This window comes from Carassius gibelio, chromosome B14 (genome assembly GCF_023724105.1).
Source record: "Carassius gibelio isolate Cgi1373 ecotype wild population from Czech Republic chromosome B14, carGib1.2-hapl.c, whole genome shotgun sequence".
NCBI classification, from domain to species: Eukaryota; Metazoa; Chordata; class Actinopteri; order Cypriniformes; family Cyprinidae; genus Carassius; species Carassius gibelio.
Window position 1 is genome coordinate 22550272 of NC_068409.1, and position 23548 is coordinate 22573819.

Consider the following 23548-nt stretch of genomic DNA (forward strand, 5'->3'; position numbering starts at 1 on the left):
TTGAGGCCGGCACATAACTTGAAAAACAGTGTTATCAGTTCTAAAGGTGATACAGTATATTAAACTGACCCTTATCTGTAACGCTAGTTGACAACTTCTTTAAAGCAGTTTTGAGGACTTGGCATCAGGCTGTATTTATGAGGGCCGAATTCAGTTCAGGTCTGAGGTCTGGACTGCATTTTGTAGGTCATCTCCAATCACCATCTTTTATGACCTCTTGTTATGTTCAACTGGAGTGTGTGATTGCAAATGTGAGACAACTCGCATTACGTGCTATGTTTAAAACATAAGTGCTCTGTTCAGGTTTCCAAGTGGGTGTGATACAGTTACAGAATATCAGATATAAAAAATTGCCATCCTGAACTAGCCCTTAGTTTCAAAACGAAGATTGATTAGAGCACTTCTTTGACAGCAGTAGGGGTTGTTATTGAGAACAGGCTGTGAATATGCGATTCAGTTCTGTGCACCTATGTAAAAGCAACTCTAATCTGAAGTTGTCCGCTTCACTTCCTTTCCACATTTAAAATTGATACCATGACCTCTTCTCTCATATCTTGTTACATCTGAAAACTTTCAGATTTAGTTTTGGCTTGCTCTCTAACCCTGTAATCACAATGGGAGTATCTTGCTGGTGGGTTTCCCTGTCTGATGCCCAGGGGCCCTGCCACTGTGTTTGGCCACCCCTTGCTGCTTGGGTAGACCGAAGCCTTTAATGTGAGCTTGAGTTTCAGCTGCATTGGTGTAAGTTTGTAATGAATCCCTAGCACACATCAACTGCACTATAAACTAGCTGCCAATCAGAAGGTGCTCTTTTTCTTTTTCTCTGTGAATAATTGATCTGTTTCCATTTAAGGCTTCAGTCTTGTGTCAAAGCAATGAAATGAGATATTTCTGCTCATTTCAACTGTATCGATAGGAGAAGAGTTTCTTTCCCCAGAGTGCAGATTCCAGCTAATAACCCTAGAATGTTTTGTAGGGGGTTACAGAGTGAGGTGAAGTTTGTTTAAAAGTCCTGGGATCACAAGGAAGGAACTTACTTAGAAAAAAAATACTTAAAAAAATTCCGTACATACTTTGGTACAGTGGCATGTGCTGGAAAAGGTAACAGGCATGCAAATATAAAAATAAATGTACATATTCGTATTATATAATGGGTAACAGGATTACAGGTTGAGACTGGTGAATGCTATGCTATTGTGTAAATTAAAAACTGTTTTTTCTACAATAAATTAAATAATAAAGGATGAATATATGAATCATGCATGTTCATCATTTTTGGAAACATGCATTTTTATGCTAGATTGTCATTAGTTTTGTTATATAACAGTTTATCTAATATATTAACATTACCTAACTGATTTCTCACAACAATAATAAATCATTTGTGCCAATAAAGCTTCAAAAATTACTTATGAAAATACTCATTACTCAACATGGCAATTGTTCCACAACAATTGCATGTATAGTTGACAAAGAGCATTCAAATCAGGACTGTCTGACATTAGTGACACAAGCAGAGCGACTCTTACATTTCAGAGGAGGAGTATTCAGGAGCTTTCATCCTGGTGCCCTCCTTCAGTCGGCAGCAGAATTCCTCATCAATGTGTAAGCCAGGGTAAGGGGAGGCACCTGGGGAGAAGAAAGAGAATAATGGGGTTATCAAGACTTTTCCATGAAATAGAGCTCTGGCCACTTCAAAGGGTCTGACAAGAAGCTCACTAAACTGTGAAGTGGGTTGAGTGCACAGTGAGATCAATGGAAAGACCTCTGCACAATCAGCATCAGCGGGGCCGATATGACTGAACTTGGAAACTCTACGCAAAGCTGTTTTCTCCAGAAACACTAAATTATTAAGACAGCATGAATTTGCAGACTGCTAAGGCTTTGCAAAAACCATGGTTCATGAAACAATATTATCATTTACTTGAGTGAAATCCTTTTAATAATATCTGAACACCGCTAAAATATGCAGATCATAACAATGAATCTCGGAAAAGGTCGATCTTTCATTAAACTATGGTCTAAACCCCTTCTGACATAGATTAGGTAGTCATTAAAAACAAATACATTAACAGCACTTGAAATCTCCTGCAACTTTGGGAATAGAGTGCTGTAGATGTGGAGTGCCTAGAAAAACAGGGATAAGAAATTCAATCTACAACACAAAACATGAGAGTGTACTTTGGGTGCGGTGCAAACTTTTCTCCCATGGACACTATCAAGTAGCAATAATCATTTTTCTAAACTTTTTATGTTAGTCTATTTGACACCAACTTAAATCAGTGCAGGCCAGTGGTTGTGACAGCTTAGAGTCATCAGTTAAGATCCTGTTCCTTCTATATCACCGATAATGGATTATTTATATCGTGTTTTCCTATAAATGTTGCTTTATTTTAACATGCAAAATGATGCCCTACTATTTTCCCACAGAGTTCATTGCACCCAGTGTGAATGTAGATTTAGGGGAATTTTACTGTTGTTTCTGGTTTATTCATTATGCATTTACCAGGCAAATCTTTAAAAACACATTTATATTCAAAAGCCTGAAACCACATTTATAATCGAGAATTTTAGGGATTTAAATATACAATTTAGTGGTTGCATGGTATTTTGAAAAACCGTGCATTGTGTTATATTTTGATGTTATTGTGAAAACGTTATAATGGCAAAACAAATATTTCTACACTATTACTGGCAAAATAAGCTGAGACAGTTATAGCCCTCCACATCTGGAGGAAGTTGAGAGCGCAGGGCACCTCATGAGCAGCCCGGTTTGTGCCAGGTGTCTTTGATCGAGTACCCTCGAGTTCATTTTATTTCTATTTGGATGAAGCACAGCATGTGCTGAGTTGCCTTCCTACAGTACTTCATGTGTTTGACTTTGAAATGGGTGCTGAATCCTGTCTGGGCTTTTTGCTTTGGTGTAAAATGCAGTGAACCAGTAAAGCAAACAAACAAAGTCTAAGAGACGTCTCTATAGAAGAAAGGAAGGAAAAGCCGACACTTGGTTTCATGGAAAACATCAGAGCAGAAAACACTATTCCAAGAACTGAACGACTGAAATCATTAGAGCTTGAAATTACATTTTGATTGTTTCATAATCGAATCTCCCCAAAATATTAAATCAAGATTGTGTGTGATAACAGTCAAAATAAAATACAACATTAGAGAGTATTTTAAACTCTTTTTTAATTGCTAAGTTCCTGAACTGTTGCAACAGTGCTGTGTGTGTGTCTCCAAAGAATAGGTGAATAAAGAGAATGTGAGTTACGCTCTTAGGACAGCGATGATATTTACCAAGAGAGAAGATCTCCCACATTAGCACTCCAAAAGACCACACGTCACTTTGAGTGGTATAGATCTTGTCAAATATTGCCTCTGGAGCCATCCACTTTAAGGGAAGTCTGGCCTATAAAAAGATAAGCGGACCATGTTACTCTCACCTGTTAAGGAACAACTCCCAATATTAAATGTGTAGCTTATAAACCGCTGTTTATTTGATTATACAATCTGTGTGACATCTTGGCTCACACTTGACCATAAGAAAACATCTTTTGACCACAATAATATTATCAGGGCTTATAAAATGACTAACAGCACGCCAAAGACTCTTGGCATCATCAGAAACATTTTATCTTATTCCAGATGAACATTCACAGTGTCAGTGGTTTTTGGACCGCTATCATTTGCGTCCATCACACTAAGTAGTTTTGAAACACTGTGTGCATTATACAGCCTAACTGCACCATGAACGACATGAAGTAATTGGATAATCTTCCACACTTACGTCTCCTTTGCGGACATAGTCTGGGTCCTTGTACACATCTCTTGCAAGTCCAAAATCGCAAATCTTCACAACGTTGTTTTCAGACAACAGGATGTTACGTGCGGCCAGATCGCGGTGAATACACTTGCAGAAGTAAAAGAGAGATCCTATTACATTATGGTCTACCATACTTCATCTATCAGTTTAATGTAATAGCAGGATATAATTGTATGTTCTTTCTACTCTCAGTGTCTTAACCAGGGAAAGGGACTGTAGTGAAGATGCGTTTTTTGTCTTATTTGAACCATGTGTGGCATTACGCTGTCAGATGAAGCACATGATGGAAAGCTGTGTTAATGTAAAACATATGGAACTGCCATCAGGGAAACTCTGACCTGAGGTGAGATTAAACCACATGTGCTAAACCGCATCTTTAGTATGTGCCAATTAATCTCATCTGCTGGATGTGTGTGAATGAGTGTGTTGGATCAATAAAGTAATGTGAGTTTTTTATATTCTGGAGTTTTGGACAAGTGTTGCCAAAATACAGAGATTGATTATTACCGTATAACATTACAAGCCAGTAAATTAGTATTAAAATGGGCTGCCATAACAAACTAAGAATACAACGATACATTACAATGGTTAGAGATACTTTTCATTAAATCTTGAGTCTCTTACTTTTCTTGAAGCCAAGAACTCCATGCCTTTAGCCACTTGAAAGCTGTAGCAAATCAAGTCTTCTAGAGTGAGCACTTTCTTATACAAATCCTCTTGCTCTGCAAGAAAAGGGTGAAGGCTATTAGCAAAATTAAAACCATTGTTTTGTTATGCAAGTTTATCAAGTTATCTGTGGTGTCTACAAATCTGTAAAGTTTGGATCCTTTTGCAATCCCTTAATAAAGTTGTAATATATTTTGCCCTGTTTACTAGAGACACATCCGCAAGGGAGACACAATGAAATGTTGCTTCTTTTTTTAGTTGCAGACTGAGACGTGCACTTTGTCAATGATACTCAAGTGAGGGGCTTGTGGGTGGATCATCCACCTGAGTAAACAGTTTATCAGACCGGAAATAACCGGCATGGGACAGCACGACCCAATGTACCCACAGCGTACTAACTCTAGTCTGGGGGGAAGGAAATAAGAAAAAGCTTTGCGCAGTGGGTGACAGTGGCTCGTACAAAATATCATTTGTATTTATGAATCCCTGAGGAAGCCACCTATCAGATTGAGGGGGGAAAACAATCAGCGGAGCCTTGAGAGCAGAAAGGGTGGGGTGGAGGTGAGGGGTTGAGAGGGAGGAAGGGAGAAGGGAAGGAAGACACTCAGTCGCTACCTTCCTCCTCTTCTTCCGAGTCGCAGTAGCTCTTATCTTCAATGAAGCCGGAGCTGGCTGAACTTCCTGTGCTGGCCACGCTCTCCAACCTGCGCTTTATGAGCTCGCTCAGATCACAGCCGGAGCTGGAACGCAGAGCCTTACCGTCCTGAGACTGTGGATGTTATCAGTCAATATAATCCATCATAATGTTAAATCATTGCATAAATGTACAAGAGATATTCTGCTTACCTTGTAAACCACAAAATCTCCTCTCCTACTTCTCAAGTAGTTAGAAAGGTTTCCATACTTGCAGAATTCAACGATTATCATTAGTGGACCTGAGCGTAAATCAACAGAGAAGATAAAGTTTAAAAAATTGTACAAAGTTCTTATATCGCCATGGTTGAATTCTCTCTTGTCAGCTTGCTCTTACCTCCACGCTTTGTGCAAGCTCCTAGCAGATTGACTACGTTGAGATGATGACCAATATGGATCAGAATCTTCAGTTCAGACATTAAAGCTCTCCACTCGTTATTTGTAGCTCCCGCTGTTGAGTGTAGAGGACGTTGGAGAAGAGGATAAGAGGAAAAAACTAATTAATGGAATGTCTTTCATATTCAGAAAGGATTTTTGTTTGCAATTAAAATATATGACTATGTTGTGGTGGTCTCAACAACGCTGTTGTATTTCAGGTCTCCTGTCAAAAGGCTGAGCTTTCAGTTACTGTTACTGTTGTTTCAAATGGGTATGAGATGGGTATGGGTATTAAGACAACTGTGACTTAAAATTTAAAATGCTTTTAATTATACAGAAAATACAATGTAGCTATAAAAATATAGATAAAATAATTGATCTCTCTATCTGTCTATATACACAGATTTAGAACTGTCCTACAAACAACATAATAAACAACACATATATATTTGCCCTATAAATAAAAAAGGGTAAAAATTCAATCATGCCACCGAAACAGTTTGACCAGCGCTTCGATAATCAAGATAAACATCACGTTCACACATGGAAAGTATGAAATTAGAGTTCAAAGCCTGTCGTGTTTAAAGGAAACTTAAACAGACATAATGCACGCCATAAATTATAGTGGACAGATCAACATCTGGCGGCAACATTGTTACAAACTGTCTAAAGGAGAGAAACAGCACTTTTTAAGGTTCTTGGAAGTTTGTACATCGTTCTAGAGAAATATGTGGTTAGGAACACTATCCTGGTGACCTACTGAGGTCATGAAGTCAGACTGGGTTGCTGTTGTTTTAATACGACAGGTTTCCTGTGGTTTAGACCCATCAAAATGACACAGGAGAGCTATATTCAACGTTGAGCAGTAATTCGTTCATGATTCACACCAAAGACACCTCACAGTGACTTTTACTGAGAGGAATATTGGCGCTCCTTGTTTCAAAGTAGAGGAAGGAATGAAACCAGCGTGAAGACTATTCATGATGTCAAACTGGGGGCAGAGAATTTTTTTCTTTGCATTGTTGATTTTTTAAGATTTGGGTGATAATAATCATGCAAAATTTACATCATACATCATACTCTGGAAATAAAATAAATGTAGGCAGTAGATTTGATCATTAGAATGGATTTAAATGAAGGGAACTGCTTTTTATTAAGAGGTTACCTGTAGTGCATAAAGAGACATCAGTCTAGCCTCTACTTCCATGTTTAATGCACAGGGAAGACTAATATAATAACACTAGTGGGAACGCACATCTAATGAGTGCAGGGATTTATCATCATCAACTGCAAACAAAACACCACCACCACCAGAGCGGTGCTTATCACTCTGCAAGAACGCACCATCACTAAACAAACGCTGCAGACAGTTGACCAGACGGACAGAGTTTAAACAAATACAACCACAAGAGGATACAGTCCTACTAGACCAAAATATTTGTTTTACTTGAATGCATAATACAAATTCCCTGTGTTGACTCGATATTGTTGTATTACAGTGGACATTTTGGAAATACGCAATAAAATAGCAAACACTGACCAATTGCGTGAAGCGTGCTGGTTCTGGTTTGGTGTGATCTAAGAAACATCTGTTCATGGGTCAGTGATAAATGCTACGTGTGTATTTGCACATTCAGTTCACTAACGTATGTTGCTGTCCAAGGTTTTATATCTGTGGACTATCACATGCAGCATGCAATACCCCGAACAGCTGCTAATTATCTTCATATGCACTCAAGAAACATGCACGAATACCAAAAGATCCACTATGGACTTCTGTTTTCAATAACTGATTTATATTTGCATTCAATATACTGTATTCAATGCTGCCATAAAAAGGCTTTACATTTCTAATAGAGGAAATTTGTGATGTGAGAAAACTTACAGGAATGTTGATTACATTCAACTAAGTACTTTCTGTGCTTTTACTGCGTTTCTGTTGATCTGATAGCATTATATTGTGAGGTCTAAAAGTCTGAAACCACAATCCAAATCTTAGAATTAGAATAAAGTTCAAAGCTGAAATTTGAAACAAAGAAACGCTCTGGTGATCTATTTCTAGGTCACTCATCCAATAAGTAAATTTGTGTAAACAGATGTTTGTTCTTTCACTGAAGCACAAGATGCTCATCTGATCACTCTCCAAATCATGCTGGAGAATATCATCATAAGGTTTTGCAGAAACTTTGAAGTTCATGCAGCTGGTGTCATTAAAAAAAAACTAGTACATTTTCAAATTGTAATTTGTAATGGCTTTTCGAGCCCGTGAAATCATAACATGTTGCAGTTACCTTTCAGCATTTTCACTGCCACCGTTTTGCAAGTTGAAATCTTGTCTATGCCAAATGCAGAGGCCTCTACAACTTTTCCAAATGCTCCATGGCCCAAAGTTTTACCTGTTACGGAGAGAGAGAAAGAGAGAGAGTGTCTACATGAGCGAGCCGTGTCCTGGGGGCTCATAAATCAGGCAGGATGCCCTGTCAGGAAAGATGTGAGGCTGTAATTAAAACAGCCTGCTGAGGTTGGGACTGCTTGACTGACCCTCCACTGAGAATTCATGGAGCAGTTAAGACTGAACGACAGAAGCTGCTTGCTGATATATAAAAGCATAATATTTTCTTTTGAAAACTTAGACAACCCTGATGCCCACCGTTCTCAAACAAAAGGCCTGAGGATTAGGGCAATTAAAGAGCAGAAAGAGCAAATTGTGTTGAACTGTGTATGGATAAGATTGTCTTTGTATTTTATGGCTCTTTACATGTTCAGTACCACAAGAAAGAGACTTCAATATGAAATTCTTCCAAAACTAAGTCATATCAGCTATGCGATCTGTATTGATAGAATATAGAAAATATTGAAAAAATAAGCATGATATCTCTAATGAGTCTAATGAGCTATGAACCAATAACTTTTGTATCATGAAGGACTTGAGTTCATTCCTGTTTAAACAGATGCTTTGCTCTCAGAGAAAAAACTACAGTTTTTAGCGAGTAAAAGTGACTGAAAAAGCTCTTTGAACTCACCGAGCCTGAGGCGGTCTCTGGGGAACTCCCATTTGTTGCTGTCATAGGGCAGACGATCACACTGCTCATCAAGGGGGATCTGGTCGGGATCCATGATGATGGACAGGTACCCCGTCTTTAAATCTGCTGAACTTGGCTGGTAGGAATAAAAAAATAGTTCATAAAACAGAATATTCAGACAAAATAGAACAGGGTTCTGTCATTCTTCCTATGTAGTTGCATGACTTACCTTTCTTAATTTACGAATAAAGAGAATGAGCATTATCCAAAGAAACGTTGCAGCTGCTCCAGTAGACACCAAGATGATCACCTCAATATTTGGTTTACCATCTTCTCCTGTGTGCAGAGACAGTATGTTTTCAAAGAGAGAACCATCTGTACCATATTCATGCTTTCTGCCTTTGCACTAAATTTGAGTCAGATCTACAATGTTTGTGCAGCGTTCTACTGGATAGGATCCAGCTCACTTGTTCTCATTTATCATTCATACTACATATAGCAAAAGGAATTTTGATTTCCAAAAGAGGAAAAAGAAAGAATTCAAAGCACACTCTGCTCTCCTTGAATGAATTTGTTAGGCTTGGGTTTGCTGAATCGAGTCAAGCTAGTTTTTTACAGGATAAATAGTGTAACTGAATTTCACTACTGAGTGAAGAGACAATAATTTATTCATATTAAACTCCCTGCTTCTTTAAAAACATTTCTCTTTGGTCATTAATGAATATCCTCAAAGCCTATGAAGAGGTCAACTCCCTTGTGAGAGGACCCTGACTTTAACTCCCAGACCCCCATCATAAAAGTCTGGAATTTGCATGGTATTCCTGGCAGCCTTAGTCTGTCGTTCTCATTCAGAAGTTATTCAAAGTCTGGCCAAAAAAGGCTGTCCTGTTTGCATTACTATACAAAAGATCAGTGCCTATGGGATTTTGAATCATCTTCACAAAGGAAGTGAAAGTTCTAAAGCAGGACAATTTGCAGAATAATGATAATATGAAAGATAAATAAAGAAATAAAAGCAAGTGAAGAGCTGGTACTCACCCACTACAGTAATGACCGCACTAGTTTTTGCTTCCCCTCTATCATTGCTGGCATGACATTCATAAGTGCCCTCATCATCCTTCTTCACCCTCTCAATGATCAGAACGCCATCTTTTAGAGTGATACCTGAAAGCATTATTGAAAGATGCAACATATAAAACAGATCCCTGATAGAAGGATCAACATTTAAAGTCACTGTAAAATAGCTGATTTCACCTGTGACTACATATAAATCCATTTAGTGCTTTCTCACCTGGTCCCTCTGTGACAGGAGTCTTGTCTTTGTACCATTTGATATCGGGTTCTGGCACACCCTCAGCAAAGCAGGCCAGAGTCAGGGTGCTGCTGCTGTTCACATCCTGATTGGTCAGATTCTGCATCAGCGTGGGCCTTTTCCTCTCTGTGCCAGACAACGAGAGAGATTTTTCTCATTAACATGCCACACTTCTATAAAATTATTTGATTATAGATATCATTATAAGCAATTCAAGCACAAGGGTGAATTAATAGAATTCTACCGAGATCTTTCACATCAACAACATGGCTCTATTCTGATGACACTTTAATCCCAATTCTCAGAAGTCTACATCAATGAAAAAATTATTTATATAATATATATATTATAATTTATTGTATTAATCAGCCATACAGGGTACTAATCATAAAACTGAAACTATGATGACAACAACCCCTCTTCCTGCCATTCACGCACCAGTGCTATTTGTTTCTCACTGATAAGTAACATAAGCTGGGTCTTACATTACATCATATGATGTAAGCTGATGCTTTCATAAAGATAAAATGTTTTGGTTCTTGGTAGTTCAAACTCACCATTAATAGTCAAAAGAGATGTTGTATTGACCTCTTTCTTGGAGTTGATGTTTAAAGCCCGACATTCATAGCCCAGAATCTGGCTTCTAGAGACATTGGGCAACTTGATGGACAAAGATATGGAGTAGGGCTTGATCTGCAGAGTGGTTTGGCCTTTGGGAACTATGTGACCCCGTGAACCGTACCAGTGCAACCTATCGTAGAGATATCTTGTGCCACTGCAGGTCAATGTAACGTCATCTCCTGCAACAGCTGTCGAGGGACTGATCTCAAACGGCTGTGTCTGATCTAGAGAAGGTAAAAGAAACATTAAGAAGCAGGATGGAAAAGAACAATTCATTGAACATGTCAGTCAACATGATACACTTACTGTGTGCTTTTCATGCATAATCTGGTAAATCGACAATCAGAGAAAGCATGACTAACTCACTAAACATATGGCTCTTGAGGGACCTGAAACTACGCTATTGATGTACTGTTGAAAGAGATCACCGTACTCTGGCCTGCACTACAAACACAAAGCTGTCCGCTGCCATGCCAGGAATGTCAAATTTGCAGTTATTTCCTGTTTCATCACTCCTAATTGGAAGCATGTTGCTGGCAAATGATGGCAGTGAAGGCCAGGCCTCCAGGGAGCCGGCAAAACGCTTGTTTATTCACAGCAATATACGTCCAACTAGAGGAGACAGCTGTTATTACTATTTCATCCCTCTGACCAGCATTCCTGTGCACAAAGTCATCTTCACCTCTTGCATAGCAAAGCATATTCTCTGGGGCTTTCAGTTCGGTTCTGGAGACATGCCACTTGACATCCTCCATTTTATCTTCTGTCTCCATTTTTATTGCACAGTTCTCATTTTTCACACTTCACGAGTCTCGGCTGCTATTCATTCCAACTCGTTTTTTTCTAATCATTCTAACCTAGGCAGCTTTGAGTACTCTGACAGCCGACACACTCTTCATTACGTAACTCAGTGAATGGGTTTCTCATTTCAGACACATTTGACCCTGGTCTGCAACATATAACAGTGATTCATTATAAAACAGAGATTGGCATTCCAGTACCACAGTCAATTCCAGAGTATGTTAGCAGAACGGGGAGCAGAGTTGCAAGCCTTTGCCTGGAGTGAGGAACTTTTTTCACTGCCAAATTTTTCAGTAAGGCTCTATCATAAGCATAACACATGTTGACTTCCCAGAGTACATTTAGAAGTCAGCCAGAATTCATCATGTATTAAAACAGTGTTAATAGACTATTAGCAGTCAAAACTAAAATTTAATTTGTGAAATATTATTAGATAATTTAAAAATACAAAATGTTCTGTGAAGATTAAAGACATACTGCATGATTATGAGTGTGAGGATAACCAAAAAATGTTGTACAGTATTTTTTTTATATATGAAAATAAAATCTAGATACATGGTATTACCCTGGTATTTTGGATATGTGTTGTGGTAGAATCAAATTAACAAAACTGTCATCATTTAAATCAGAAACAAGCTGCCACAAATCTTTTAAAATTGATTTTTTACTTTCAGGAAATGAAAATGGTCCACTTACTATACACACTGAAAGGGATTCTCATGGTCCGGTTTCCTAGTTCATTCTTTGCTGTACAGAAGTAGATCCCTGACACATTAGCTGTTTCCACCATTAGAATGCTTACAGTCTAAGAAAATGGATGAAGATCATTAGGAATGTAAACAAGTGATTTGAAAACAAAACACAATATTCTTTTAACAGGAAAGTGATTTGAAAACAAAACACAATATTCTTTTAACAGGAATAGCACTATATCATGTCATCTCAGTGTCTATGACATTAAACTTTGAGCCATTTATTTCCTGTAAGCAGACGGATCACAGGACTAGTTTACTGTACAACTGGACCTTTTTCCACTCCTCAGCCTCACACATTTAGTAGACCACATCTGGAGTTTTAAGGGCAAATGCAGCACATAGAATACAGCACAGGAGGTGTGCCTGCGTTCCATGTCATTTCCTGATACACATTTAAAATGTCACCATTCAAGTGGAACTCATTTATAGCCTATATAGACATAATAATAATGCAGATTTTTGGCAAAAGACCAGATTACAGAGCTCTGTTTTCAGTTTCAAACAACATCTGTTTTCCTGGCCGTCACATCAAAGGTATGAAACACTCCGGGTGTATTTCTGGAGCAATATACTCATTTGTCAGCTTACTTCCTGGGGTTCACAGACTGTTTATAAGACGCATTTGAAACGTAAGAAGCATGGCTTTGGCTCTGAACAACACGTATTTAAATTTTGTGTCTGTTTTAGTTTGTAAAGATGTAGAACAGTAATATTTAATGCAAAAGAATTTTTACGGAGGTTAGGATTTCTTTTGTACCCAACAGTACGCTGCTGTACAGACAGAAATGAGGTGTGGAGCTCATTTAATGTAAATCTGTGGACTTGTTGTAATATCACTGTTTAGTCTTACATGTAGCTGATTTTAATTGTGACAGCCTTTTCTTATTTACAAGGTTACAAGGAACCATCACAGATGGACTCTTACCAGGCTGTTATTCACAGTGCTGGAGAATTTATATGAGGTGACAGAAAGGAATTCACCCTAAACAAATCCCACCCTGTTAAATGGGGCCTTGTTATCACTGACTGCTGTGCTTCATCCCGGCAAAGCATCATCTATTTGTCACAAAAGCCTTTAAATACAGCTAACCACAAAATTTACACCTATTCCATAGTGAGAACGAACCTCCTAGCACAGGGGAGGGAAGGCATGATTGGTTTTAAATGACATTCCTACTGTGAGAATATACCGTGTCACATAAATCTGAAAGTTGTACGTTTATATTTTTGGTGGTGACTAAAAATCATTCAGAGCTTTTAGCTGATGATTTCCAGTTGAATACATGTTTGACCTGGTGTACAAGTCATACTGAGGTGTAGGGGAATGCTACAAGTGAAAACCTGTGCTTCAATAAGTTTTGGGTGAGTGGTTTTGTTAATAAGGCCTCATGGGATGTTTTCCAAAATGTTTGCAGTGTTCAATGTAACATTTGGCAGCACAAGCAAAAGATGATAGAGTGACAGACATAGGAGATCTGTCTAAGCAAACAACTATAGATACTCTAGCAGTCTGGATTCATCTCTGAAGGGATACAGTCAAATTAAAACAGGGACATTGTGAACTCACTGGTTTTTCACACATTTTTATGTGATTACAACACATTGGATGGACCACAATGACTGCCTTGTACATAAATAGCATTTAAAGTCATGTCGTGTTTGAAAACAGGCTTGAAACAATCAACATTCAGTGCATGAATAGTCCTGGGAGACACTTCTGTTTATGAGGATTTTACTGGCTTCACTGCGCTCAGTAAGATGGACTGATTTATCAGTATAAACTCTGTCCTTGGGCAACACTCAAAGCAGCAGCTGCCCTGTTTACTGGCCTCTGTTCTCCACTGAAGGTGACTGAAGCGTAGCATAATTCACAGCAGAGCTAAATGAGCCTCAGCTATCAGTTCCATTAGAGGAGAACAAACATAATCACTCACATGCACACACTGAATGTCATTCTTCACTAATCTATTGATACTTCAGCCAAATAAGACTACTAAAGTGTACTACACTGTCTCAAAACATAATGCAGACTGTTGATTTTTTTTTTGTGTGGTTTCTTTATCATATTGAGACCTATTTTATCTAAATGATTTCTAAAATGGCAATTTAGCAATGTGAATGTTCAATAGACTTTATGAGTTTTAAATGGAACACAGATGCAGTACATCAGATCTGGATTCTTCCCCGTTCACTTCTAAATCAGCATTTTTCATATGAACTGCAGTATTTTGAGGTCAATTATTCTGGGCCAAAATGAAGCTGAAAGTATCATTAAAGGGGTCATGTGATGCGATTTAAATGTTTCCTTACTCTTTGCAGTGTTACAAGCTTTTGTTGCATAAAGAAGATCTGTAAAGTTGCAAGGACTAAAGTCTCAAATCCAAAGAGATATTCTTTATCAAAGTTAAGACTGTGCCACACCCCCTAAAACGGCTCATTCAAACACACCCCCACACGTCTACGTCACTATGTGGAAATATTTGCATAATGCTGCCCAAATGTTCATGCAAAGAAAGAAGGTGTGGTTTCAGTAACCGCAGTTAGTGTTGAAGCAGGTTGAAAGGGGTATCACATTTCCGACGAGTGCTTGCGGTGTTTGGCCAATCACAATGCACTGGGTCATATGGCCAATCAGAGCAGTCTGCGCTTGTCAGAAGGAGGGACTTTAAAGAAAATGACACGTTTGAGAGAGGCGGGGCATAGAAGACCTATAGTAATGTACAGTATTTGAAAAATATTTTTTTGAACATTAAAGCATGTCAACCTAATCTGTTACACCAAATACACAAAATAATGGTCTTTTAAAAAGCATCATATGACCCCTTTAATCTGGATTAGCAGCCCAGTTTCTGCATTATTTAAAAAAGCTTTGGTTTGAAAGTCAGACATTTAAACTAATACATTTCCACTTAATTATTCCATTTACAGTCAGAATGCATATTTTTACCTAACAAATATTTTAAATTTTTAAAGATACACTCAATATTTTTTATATTAGCAATATTTCAGTCATCAACACTGTATAACAACATGCTGACACCGAGCTACTGTATTTGGCTGTAGTAGCATCATGCTAAATTTTCAGTTACCAATACCACTGAAGCAATGCAATATTCCCATTATGAGAGCAATAACAGGAGTTATTACCAAGATAAAATAAGGAACCATCTTTCTGGTCATGTCATCTCAACATGATGAAACCTGCTCCATGTAAAATAAAACAGCTACTTTTCACCTCATGTGAGTTAACGTGATTGAATTTTTTTTCCAAAAATATACTCATTTCTTTATGCATTAAACTTCATTAAGGGAACAAAAGAATTGCATCTTTGAGGGCAAAACTAATAAATAACAAAATTGTACATACTGTAATCCATACCTTGTTTTTACTTTTTAATAATTCAACCTTGTTCCTGACATCCTTAATCAAATTATGAGGATAACCGTTGTACGATTCAGTGACTTCTCCAACAGGCAGAGGATCAGTGTAAGTATTGCACCTATCAGACAAAAACACATATATTTAGAGAAATCATAACTGTTGAATCAACATTTGTAAAGGAATGATATTTCTGCTCTGGAGTTTACAGAGGAAGTTTTTGCCTTTTGACATCAAAGCAGGATGTTCACAAGGAAATACCAATGCATACAGTCATTAGATTTCAGTGAATAGCCTTTCACTAACTTTTTTAGTTAACGTCTTTCAAATACATTTACCTTCTGCCGTTAAACACAAGGTTTCATGGAACCTGATGAACAAATGTTTTTTTTTTTTTTTTTTTTTGAGGGCCATGTATCAAGTCACGTGTTTTATGCCTTGAACCGGCAGGAGACCAAAGACCTGTTTTGCATCAATCTGAGTAGAGGAACAATCGGATTAATGAGAGTCGAGGTCAGAGAGGAAACCGCAGCGTGACAGGAAGGGCTGAGTCATGCGTCACCGTTCAAAGGAAACACCCCCACTCTCTGGTCGGCTGAGATAAGGCTGATCCCAGAACTCCATGGTCAACAAGGGATCACTTGTAACTTCTCACGGCTTGATTAAGAAGACTTCTGAGAGATACCTTCATGAGCGCAATAATGATATCTCCAACGTGGGACCCTTGAAAACACTGATTTTATGGACACTTAATGGCACATTAAATAAAATATGATTATACTGGGGATTCACTCCCACAACTCCCAAATCTTGCAGCGTGAATGTGGCTGATTTTTCTTTTTGGTCACTGCTCAAGAAATAAATTACTTTTACTGAAAATAAAAGAAGAATGGTTCTGTTTTTCTTCCAACTAGGGCATTGCAATTACCCTCCAATGTACCTCTCTCATTAGATGTTGAAAATCAAGTCTTCTCACCATCTATATTATGAGCTGTTGTGTTTACTGCCATCGCTGATTATATTTAGAAGTGGCAAAGTGGTATTTTGGCACTGTGGTACAAAGGCCAAAGTATTTTTGTTGCAAATTTGGCAGTACCCCTTGGCAAATAATTACTCTCAATTACGAGAGAATCTTGTCATGACACACAAACTAAGTTCAGTGGACATCCGTAGTTTTTATAAAGGTTCACTAAAAGGCTGGCATTTACACTGCAGTAGTCTTGCTTAAAGCACAATGCAGGCTTGGGGAATGAGAACAATAAATCGTCCTCACATTTACAGAGCCAAAGACTGCAAAATGCAGCTCTGGGGCTATTTTTCATCAATAAGCATACTTTATTTTGGACTGATGTCAAGGAAACGGATGCAGTTCATTTGAATAATGAGAGCTGTGGGTAAAGGCCGACATTCATCATTGACTTTAACACCTCAGCAAGAAAAGGGATCTTCAATGTAGGAGGGTACAACTCTTTATGGAGCCACAAACGAAAGCCATTGTCACAATTTTTGACACAATGAAATGTGATTCGAAGTAATGTAATCTTTTATCTGATGTAAAATACTAAACAGAAGACCTGTTGATTCAAAGTAAATTGGAACATGAACAGTAACAAAAGTCAATTTTTTTTTTTGTACTATTGACTTACTCTGTAAGATCAGGGTTGGGGTCACACGGCTGCCAAAACCAGGTAATGTTTGGCATCGGATTCCCAAATGCAGTGCAGGTCAGCTGGTGCCCCTCATTGTACTTGTAAGCTTGTGGGCCCCCTGTAGCCACATCCTCCTCAAAGATCTTTGGCTTAACTGTGTGTGTATGGACATAGAGATCAACAATCATTTAAATCGTCAGTCTGAGACAAAAAATACAGATCATTTGCAGATCAATGGCTAACACTAAAAAACTTTCACCTCAATACTCCAAAATGGAAGAGTAAGAATATTCAGGCTAATATAATATTTAGGGAGCAATATTGCCTTTATTGTCTCATTGAAGTGCATCTGTGCTTATGACAGAGAAAAACAGTATGTTTAAAGATTTAGCATCAGGCAGATTTCAGGATTTGATGAATGATGCCCAAAAACAATTGCAACCAGAAATCTCTTAACACTGTTTCCATTATTTTTGACCTTGGTTCTTGGTTTTGCTTTTGGGACACATTAAAATAAATATTTTATATTAGGCCAAAGAAGGCAATCATATTTGTGTACATTGTGGGATGGAAGGCTTCCAAAAATTAAGGGGAAATCTGGGCAGCACATTATTAAAATCACAGCCCTGACAGCACATTCCAGAAATCTCTGAGATGGGCATATCAATTAATTTAATTTGATTTCTCCCAACAAATTCAAAATTTGCTAAAGAATCTGTTTAGCTTCATTGCTTCACGCTTCAAAAAGTATTTGATTTTGTGCTGTTGGCTATTTATGTTAGTGTTTTATGTTAAATTGTGACAGCACTATTTGGTCCAGCATTGCTTAAAGCAAAGAAAACCCTCAGATGATCGTATTACAGCCTTTCTGCATTACCTCTGACGTCCAGCCTGTAGCTGAGGTTTCTGTAGAGACCCCTCTCCTGGTTTGACAGAGCGATAGTGAAGATCCCAGCATCCTTCTGCCTCACATATTTTATGGTGAGGCTGTAGCCCTCTGTCTCATAACATGTGGAATTTTCTGAAATTTCAACTCCATCTTTGTACCTATACCAAAAAATAATGCCCCATTAATGCTATAAATTAATTACTAGTGGAATACTTTAACATGGTTGCTACACATTCAATTTGTCTCATGGCATTTGAGTCACATTTATATATATTTTTTAATGGAAATCATGAATTTACCACAACACTCTGTCTGGTGCTGGCAAGGCATTGACCCGTGGCTCAAACTGCACCTTTTTACCCTCTATGGCAGAAACTAATTTGCGTTTATTATGGGTCACATTGAGGAATGGATGCTCTGTAGAGACAAATAGAAAAACAAAATACAAGAAATATATATTAAACTTTTTAACAAAAGCAAAAGTGTGTTAAAGTAGAGGCACAACATAACATCCTCACCGTATACAGTTACTTTAGTTGTATAATTAAGCATTTTGTCATCATTTGTTGCTATGCAGACATACGTGCCCTTGTCCCTCATTGTCACATTATGCATGATTAAAGCATTACTCATCGTGATGGTTTTACCATCTTTGACCCTTTTCTTTTTCATTTCTCGATTGATCTGAAAACACAGACAGAAAGTTCAGAGGATGTCAGGCTGAATATGAAATGACATAATGCCAGTTCAAATCAGGTAGCAGATCTGAATGGGTACATCATTAATCTAATACTGAATGGCTTTAGGTAAAACCTCAGCACATTTAGCATCTTATCATCTCCTGATAACTCACCTGACCCTTCGGTAAATGCCACTTAAAATCAATGTAGCCATTGTAGGTGGTCTCTGCAGAGCAGTTGAGGATCAAGCTGTCACCGACCACTACTCTTGGTTGTTCTGGTTTGATGGCAATGTTTTTCAGCTCCGTAGCTAGGCACCAAGAACAGGAGGTATCAACATGAATCCAGGTTATGTCATGAAGAAAGCTTTTGTAATTTTTAATGACAGATTTCAAAAGGTAATTGCGTAACTGGGATTTTCTCTTTAAACTAAAATGACTCACTTATCCTTAAGAGCATGTAGACTGATGAAAATTTATTTTCATCCACACTGGTCACACACGTAATCATTTGGTAGCTGTCATAAGGCTTCAAGGGAATCTTGAAACCTCTCTTTGGATCCCACTCCACACTCCTTTTTACATGATCTGTCATGGGATTATTCATCTGTAGAACAAGAGGAGAGAATTTATTTAGCACATTTTCTTGACGGTGACAGTTCTTTGTGAAGAAGGAAAAGAAGGAAAAAAGTTGTGTGAAGATTTTATGGCTTATGATGAGTAGCCCATCTAGTAATGAGGAAAACAGGACTGAGCTTGTCCGTGTGAAACTGATCATGTTTAAGTTGTATACTCAATTTCGCTTCTTTTGTTTGTTCAGAGTCCAAGTGCCCTGCTAGGAAAGAAGGGAAGGAAGGAAACAGGAAGGACGAATGCCACAGGTCTCCCAATAGCAGGAAGGTTACATTACTATCTGTTTCATCTGGCTTATAATTGTTTATCCATATAGTAAAGAACTGTGAGAAATGACCATAGACCCATTACATGGCCACTGAGGAAAAAACACTACTGTTGAAGTAGTTCGCTGCCAGTGCAGTTCAGAGCACCGAATCTTTATTCAAATTAAGTTGCTTACTAGTATACATAATAAAATCAAATAAAACATTAAATTAGATTATTAAACTAAGTTTACTAATCATGTACAGTTTGTTTCCCTAACCTAATGTTCATGGACATGATCAAAGTTGCTTTATTTATAACCTGAGTTTCTATTTTCATAGAAAAACAAAAGTACAACGCTACCTTCCTGTTCTTACAGGAAGCAGACAGAGTGACTCCTTAGTCCTCCTTGAGATTCCCAGAGCCTATGGCACACTATCTCTATCTATACACACATGCTCAGGGCTTTGATGGGTGTGAGAAACAACCAGGCACTTTTGTCAATGTCAGATCATACAAAATACATCCTCTTTTTTTTTCCATATTCAAGGCTTTTGAGGCATGGAAAGCAGGTTAAATATTCACCTCCTCTGCATGTGGCCGTAAATTATATGCAAATATTTTTTATATGAAGTGGGTATGAAAACAGTGCCGTTAATATAAAAAAAATACTCACAGTCTCAAGAATAACCTGTTGATTCGGGGATGTTGTTCTGCATGGAACCACAAAAAAAGGATCCTTCCGATATGCATAAAGTGGTTCTGCTACACTGTGAGCCTCCACAAATGGATTATTGCGATCTACGATTCAAAATGAATTAAATAATACAGTAAGCACAACATAATAACAGTTTCCAGAGAACAAAGCTAATTTACTGACCCGAAACAACATAATTCGTTAACTCACTTATTATTTAAAATGCCATTTTTATAAGTATTTAGTCTTTTATCAATGAATTCTTAGACTACAGGCAATGCCTAGACATCCAGCCAAGGTGAAGCAATTAAATATCCCAGATAAAGTCAGCTCATTTTTCTCTTTAAACAGCAAACTGCCACACAGACTGTTAGATAGCGAAACAGAAACAGCTTGGCAGGAGGGGATGTTACTGTAGAGCTATGCTGTGAGATTGGCGTGATTAAACAAACAAGATCTTCTGTGTGCTGACAGTGTTCATGTAATAAAATATATTTTTTTAACAAACTTATCTCATATAATCAGTGGAATCACATAGTGAGATGAACCAGGGGACTATCAGGTACTAAATTGGCTATATATGCAGCATGCTGCAGTTGTAGAGGTCTGCTAAACACAACAGTTGGTGACCCAGAGACTTAGCGAGCTTTGTTGTCATTTTCACAGCTAAAGTTATTACTGTCTTTTGCTATAGATAAACTGCAGATCAGCTGTTTTGGATATATCCTACCATTCAAAAGTTTAGGTTTTAGATTTTTTAAAAACAAGTCTCGTATGCTCACCGAGGATGAATTTATTTGATTAAAAGCTAGGCTAAATTCAGTTCATTATTACAATATCTACTGAGGGACAACTTAAAATGTTAACAGCTTACGCAGTTGTCGAAAGGAACAGGAAGACTCTAAGCAGAAGCCCAAACAGGAAATTATCAAAGACCAGGCTTCCAGAACAATCAAACTCTGTTTCCATCTCTAAAGACATCCAGCTTAATATAAAATCCTTCCTTTTTGTGTGTCACTGATTTCCTAGTCTTATGACAGCTAGGTTCTGTCTTGCAGATACAGTCCAGTAGTCAGTGATTCAAAACTTCTATGTGAGTGCAGTCATACAGTAGCTGCATAGTTACTAGCTCCATTGCCCGGATAACAGGTTTATGGCTTTGTTCTAGTTTCAGTCAGGTCTACAATGAGGTGAAGTTTCTCATTACTTCATTTCTTTTTTAAATCTCAAGCTTTTCTAATGGCTTGGGGGTTTTCCAGGTCCTGTTTTACACAGAGAGACCTCAAAATCCCTTGTGGCAATTAATTGGAAGGAAAGGGCCAAGTTCCTTAGTTTATCCTGTAGGGATCATTTGTAACCAAAAACAGTATACACAAGTATATATATATATATAAATGTATTACTAACCCGATTTGGTACAATCTCTAGGTTTATGCTAAAAAGGTAAATAAGGATTCTAATTATCTTACCTTTTACGAAAACATATGTGGACACCTCCTGATTGCTAGAGTTTTGAGATGAATTTTGGTGACTGCATGTGTAGAAGCCAGTGTCATTGTGCATCAGTTTGTCTATGACCAGCTTGCTGCAGTGTTTGTGCATTCCCTCCCCACATGGCTTAATCAGTACCGATGACACATTTCTGTTAGCCAGCTTCCAGCGGAGGGAAGTTGATCCACTAATGTAAGCCATAAAAACAAAACATCAGCAACATTAGGGACAGTTTCATAGCCAAGTAGGCTTATGCCAGATTAAATGATCATTGCAGTGAGTATCTGCCGCTGTAACATTTGATTTTTAGCAATTCATGTCGTATATTACAGAACAAAATCAGGAAAATTATAAAACCAACCACTTTTAGTTTACTTTAGCATTACACACACAATCCTAAAAGTAACTGAAATGAATCAAAAAATGACCGGTTTAAAACAAATCCTTCATTGACTGATGCTTCTGCGGTTGCTGGTTACATTTGTTTTAAATGCTACAAGAGCTCTGTCTGAATTATTGAAAATGAGTTTAATACTCTGCGAGCATGTCAGATTCTTCATCCATATTCTCAGTAGGGTTTATTTTGAAAAGTTTTAAAGTTTGTTAGTGTCCCACTTTCACATGGGAACAGGTATTTATTGAATGGAAGTCTTCAAATGCTTCAAACAGGGTTTGTTTTTTTAAAAGGGCAAATATCAAGGACCCTAGTGGAGAATCAGACGTATCTCACATACTACTGCTGCCTTTAAACTGATGGGTCATGCAACTCAAGCCTCAAATCTCTGTCCAGAGCCAAAGGCAGTATCTGTTTCTGGCTCACACGGCCTTCTAGGGAAGCATTGCATTAGTTAAGATTCTTTAGGGTCAGCATTCCTGGCATGACTGCAATAGCATGGAATGCTCTCTCAGAGTCTAAATGTGTATGTTTCAATAGTCCCCCGTCCCCTTCTCTTTCCGCTACATTTGAATGGCATAGCTATTTTGGTACTATATTGCTTTCTGAGAGCCTCTCATCCCATGTCAAAGCAAAAGCAAATGAGTTTTGTTTTAAAGAGTTATAGTGTGAGATCTGTGTGCTTGGACACACACCAGCTGCCACCCAAGTGTTTATACAGAATTAAAGGGATAGTTTACACAAAAATAAACATTTTGTCATTTACTCATTTACTATGTTTCAAACCTGTATAACTTTCTTCTGTGAAACATAAAATAAATTATTTCTCACAATATGGTTTTAAAAGAGCTATTTAAATAATTTGTTGTTTTATGTTATTCTAAATTGAGTTTAAATTTATTCTGGCTGAACACTGGAATGCTAAATTGTATAATATCAATAAAATTAGCATATTCTAGATTTAGTGTTTGTGTGAGATGGACACAGTACCTGCAGATGAGTGTGAGCCTGCTACCAACACGTTGAAGGTGTGTGTCTCCAGCAGGAAACAGCTGTGGATCAGGCAGATGAGATCCTTCTGCCAACCCTACAGAAAACGCAATACAGCAAAACACACAATCAGTGACAAACTAACATTGCAAGTACATCCCACAAAAGCCAAAATGTGGTCAGATTGACAGCCTTGAATATAGTAATACAACACCACAACAAGTTTCCAGGTTTCTAAATGACTGTCAACTTTTTTAAGATGTGCATTACAGTTATTTCTGGTGAATTGTAATACGAGCACAGTGCTAAACTGTGGTTAAGCAAACCACAAATGGAACACTCTAAAGTACAAGATCATTACAGTGTAATTTGGAAACTCTGATTCAGAATGTTAGGTAATAGCCTTTCCGCTCCCATGTAGAGCTGGAC

At 37.9% G+C, this 23548-nt stretch overlaps 1 protein-coding gene across 1 annotated transcript in view; it reads right to left on the reverse strand.

Moving 5' to 3' along the window:
- Window positions 1-23548, reverse strand: part of kdrl (kinase insert domain receptor like) — a 42582-nt gene that overhangs the window by 6507 nt on the left and 12527 nt on the right. The window contains exons 2-25 of the mRNA XM_052574220.1: window positions 23120-23216; window positions 21714-21922; window positions 20224-20348; window positions 19113-19275; window positions 18843-18979; window positions 18508-18673; window positions 18289-18406; window positions 17978-18147; window positions 17098-17254; window positions 15452-15572; window positions 12014-12122; window positions 10453-10740; window positions 9875-10021; window positions 9622-9747; window positions 8813-8919; window positions 8584-8719; window positions 7852-7956; window positions 5520-5633; window positions 5336-5424; window positions 5105-5258; window positions 4448-4545; window positions 3788-3910; window positions 3298-3409; window positions 1530-1629 (exon numbers count right to left, since the gene is read on the reverse strand). Coding sequence (XP_052430180.1) covers window positions 1530-1629; window positions 3298-3409; window positions 3788-3910; window positions 4448-4545; window positions 5105-5258; window positions 5336-5424; window positions 5520-5633; window positions 7852-7956; window positions 8584-8719; window positions 8813-8919; window positions 9622-9747; window positions 9875-10021; window positions 10453-10740; window positions 12014-12122; window positions 15452-15572; window positions 17098-17254; window positions 17978-18147; window positions 18289-18406; window positions 18508-18673; window positions 18843-18979; window positions 19113-19275; window positions 20224-20348; window positions 21714-21922; window positions 23120-23216 — 3271 coding nt within the window. The remainder of the gene's footprint in view (window positions 1-1529; window positions 1630-3297; window positions 3410-3787; window positions 3911-4447; window positions 4546-5104; window positions 5259-5335; window positions 5425-5519; window positions 5634-7851; window positions 7957-8583; window positions 8720-8812; window positions 8920-9621; window positions 9748-9874; window positions 10022-10452; window positions 10741-12013; window positions 12123-15451; window positions 15573-17097; window positions 17255-17977; window positions 18148-18288; window positions 18407-18507; window positions 18674-18842; window positions 18980-19112; window positions 19276-20223; window positions 20349-21713; window positions 21923-23119; window positions 23217-23548) is intronic.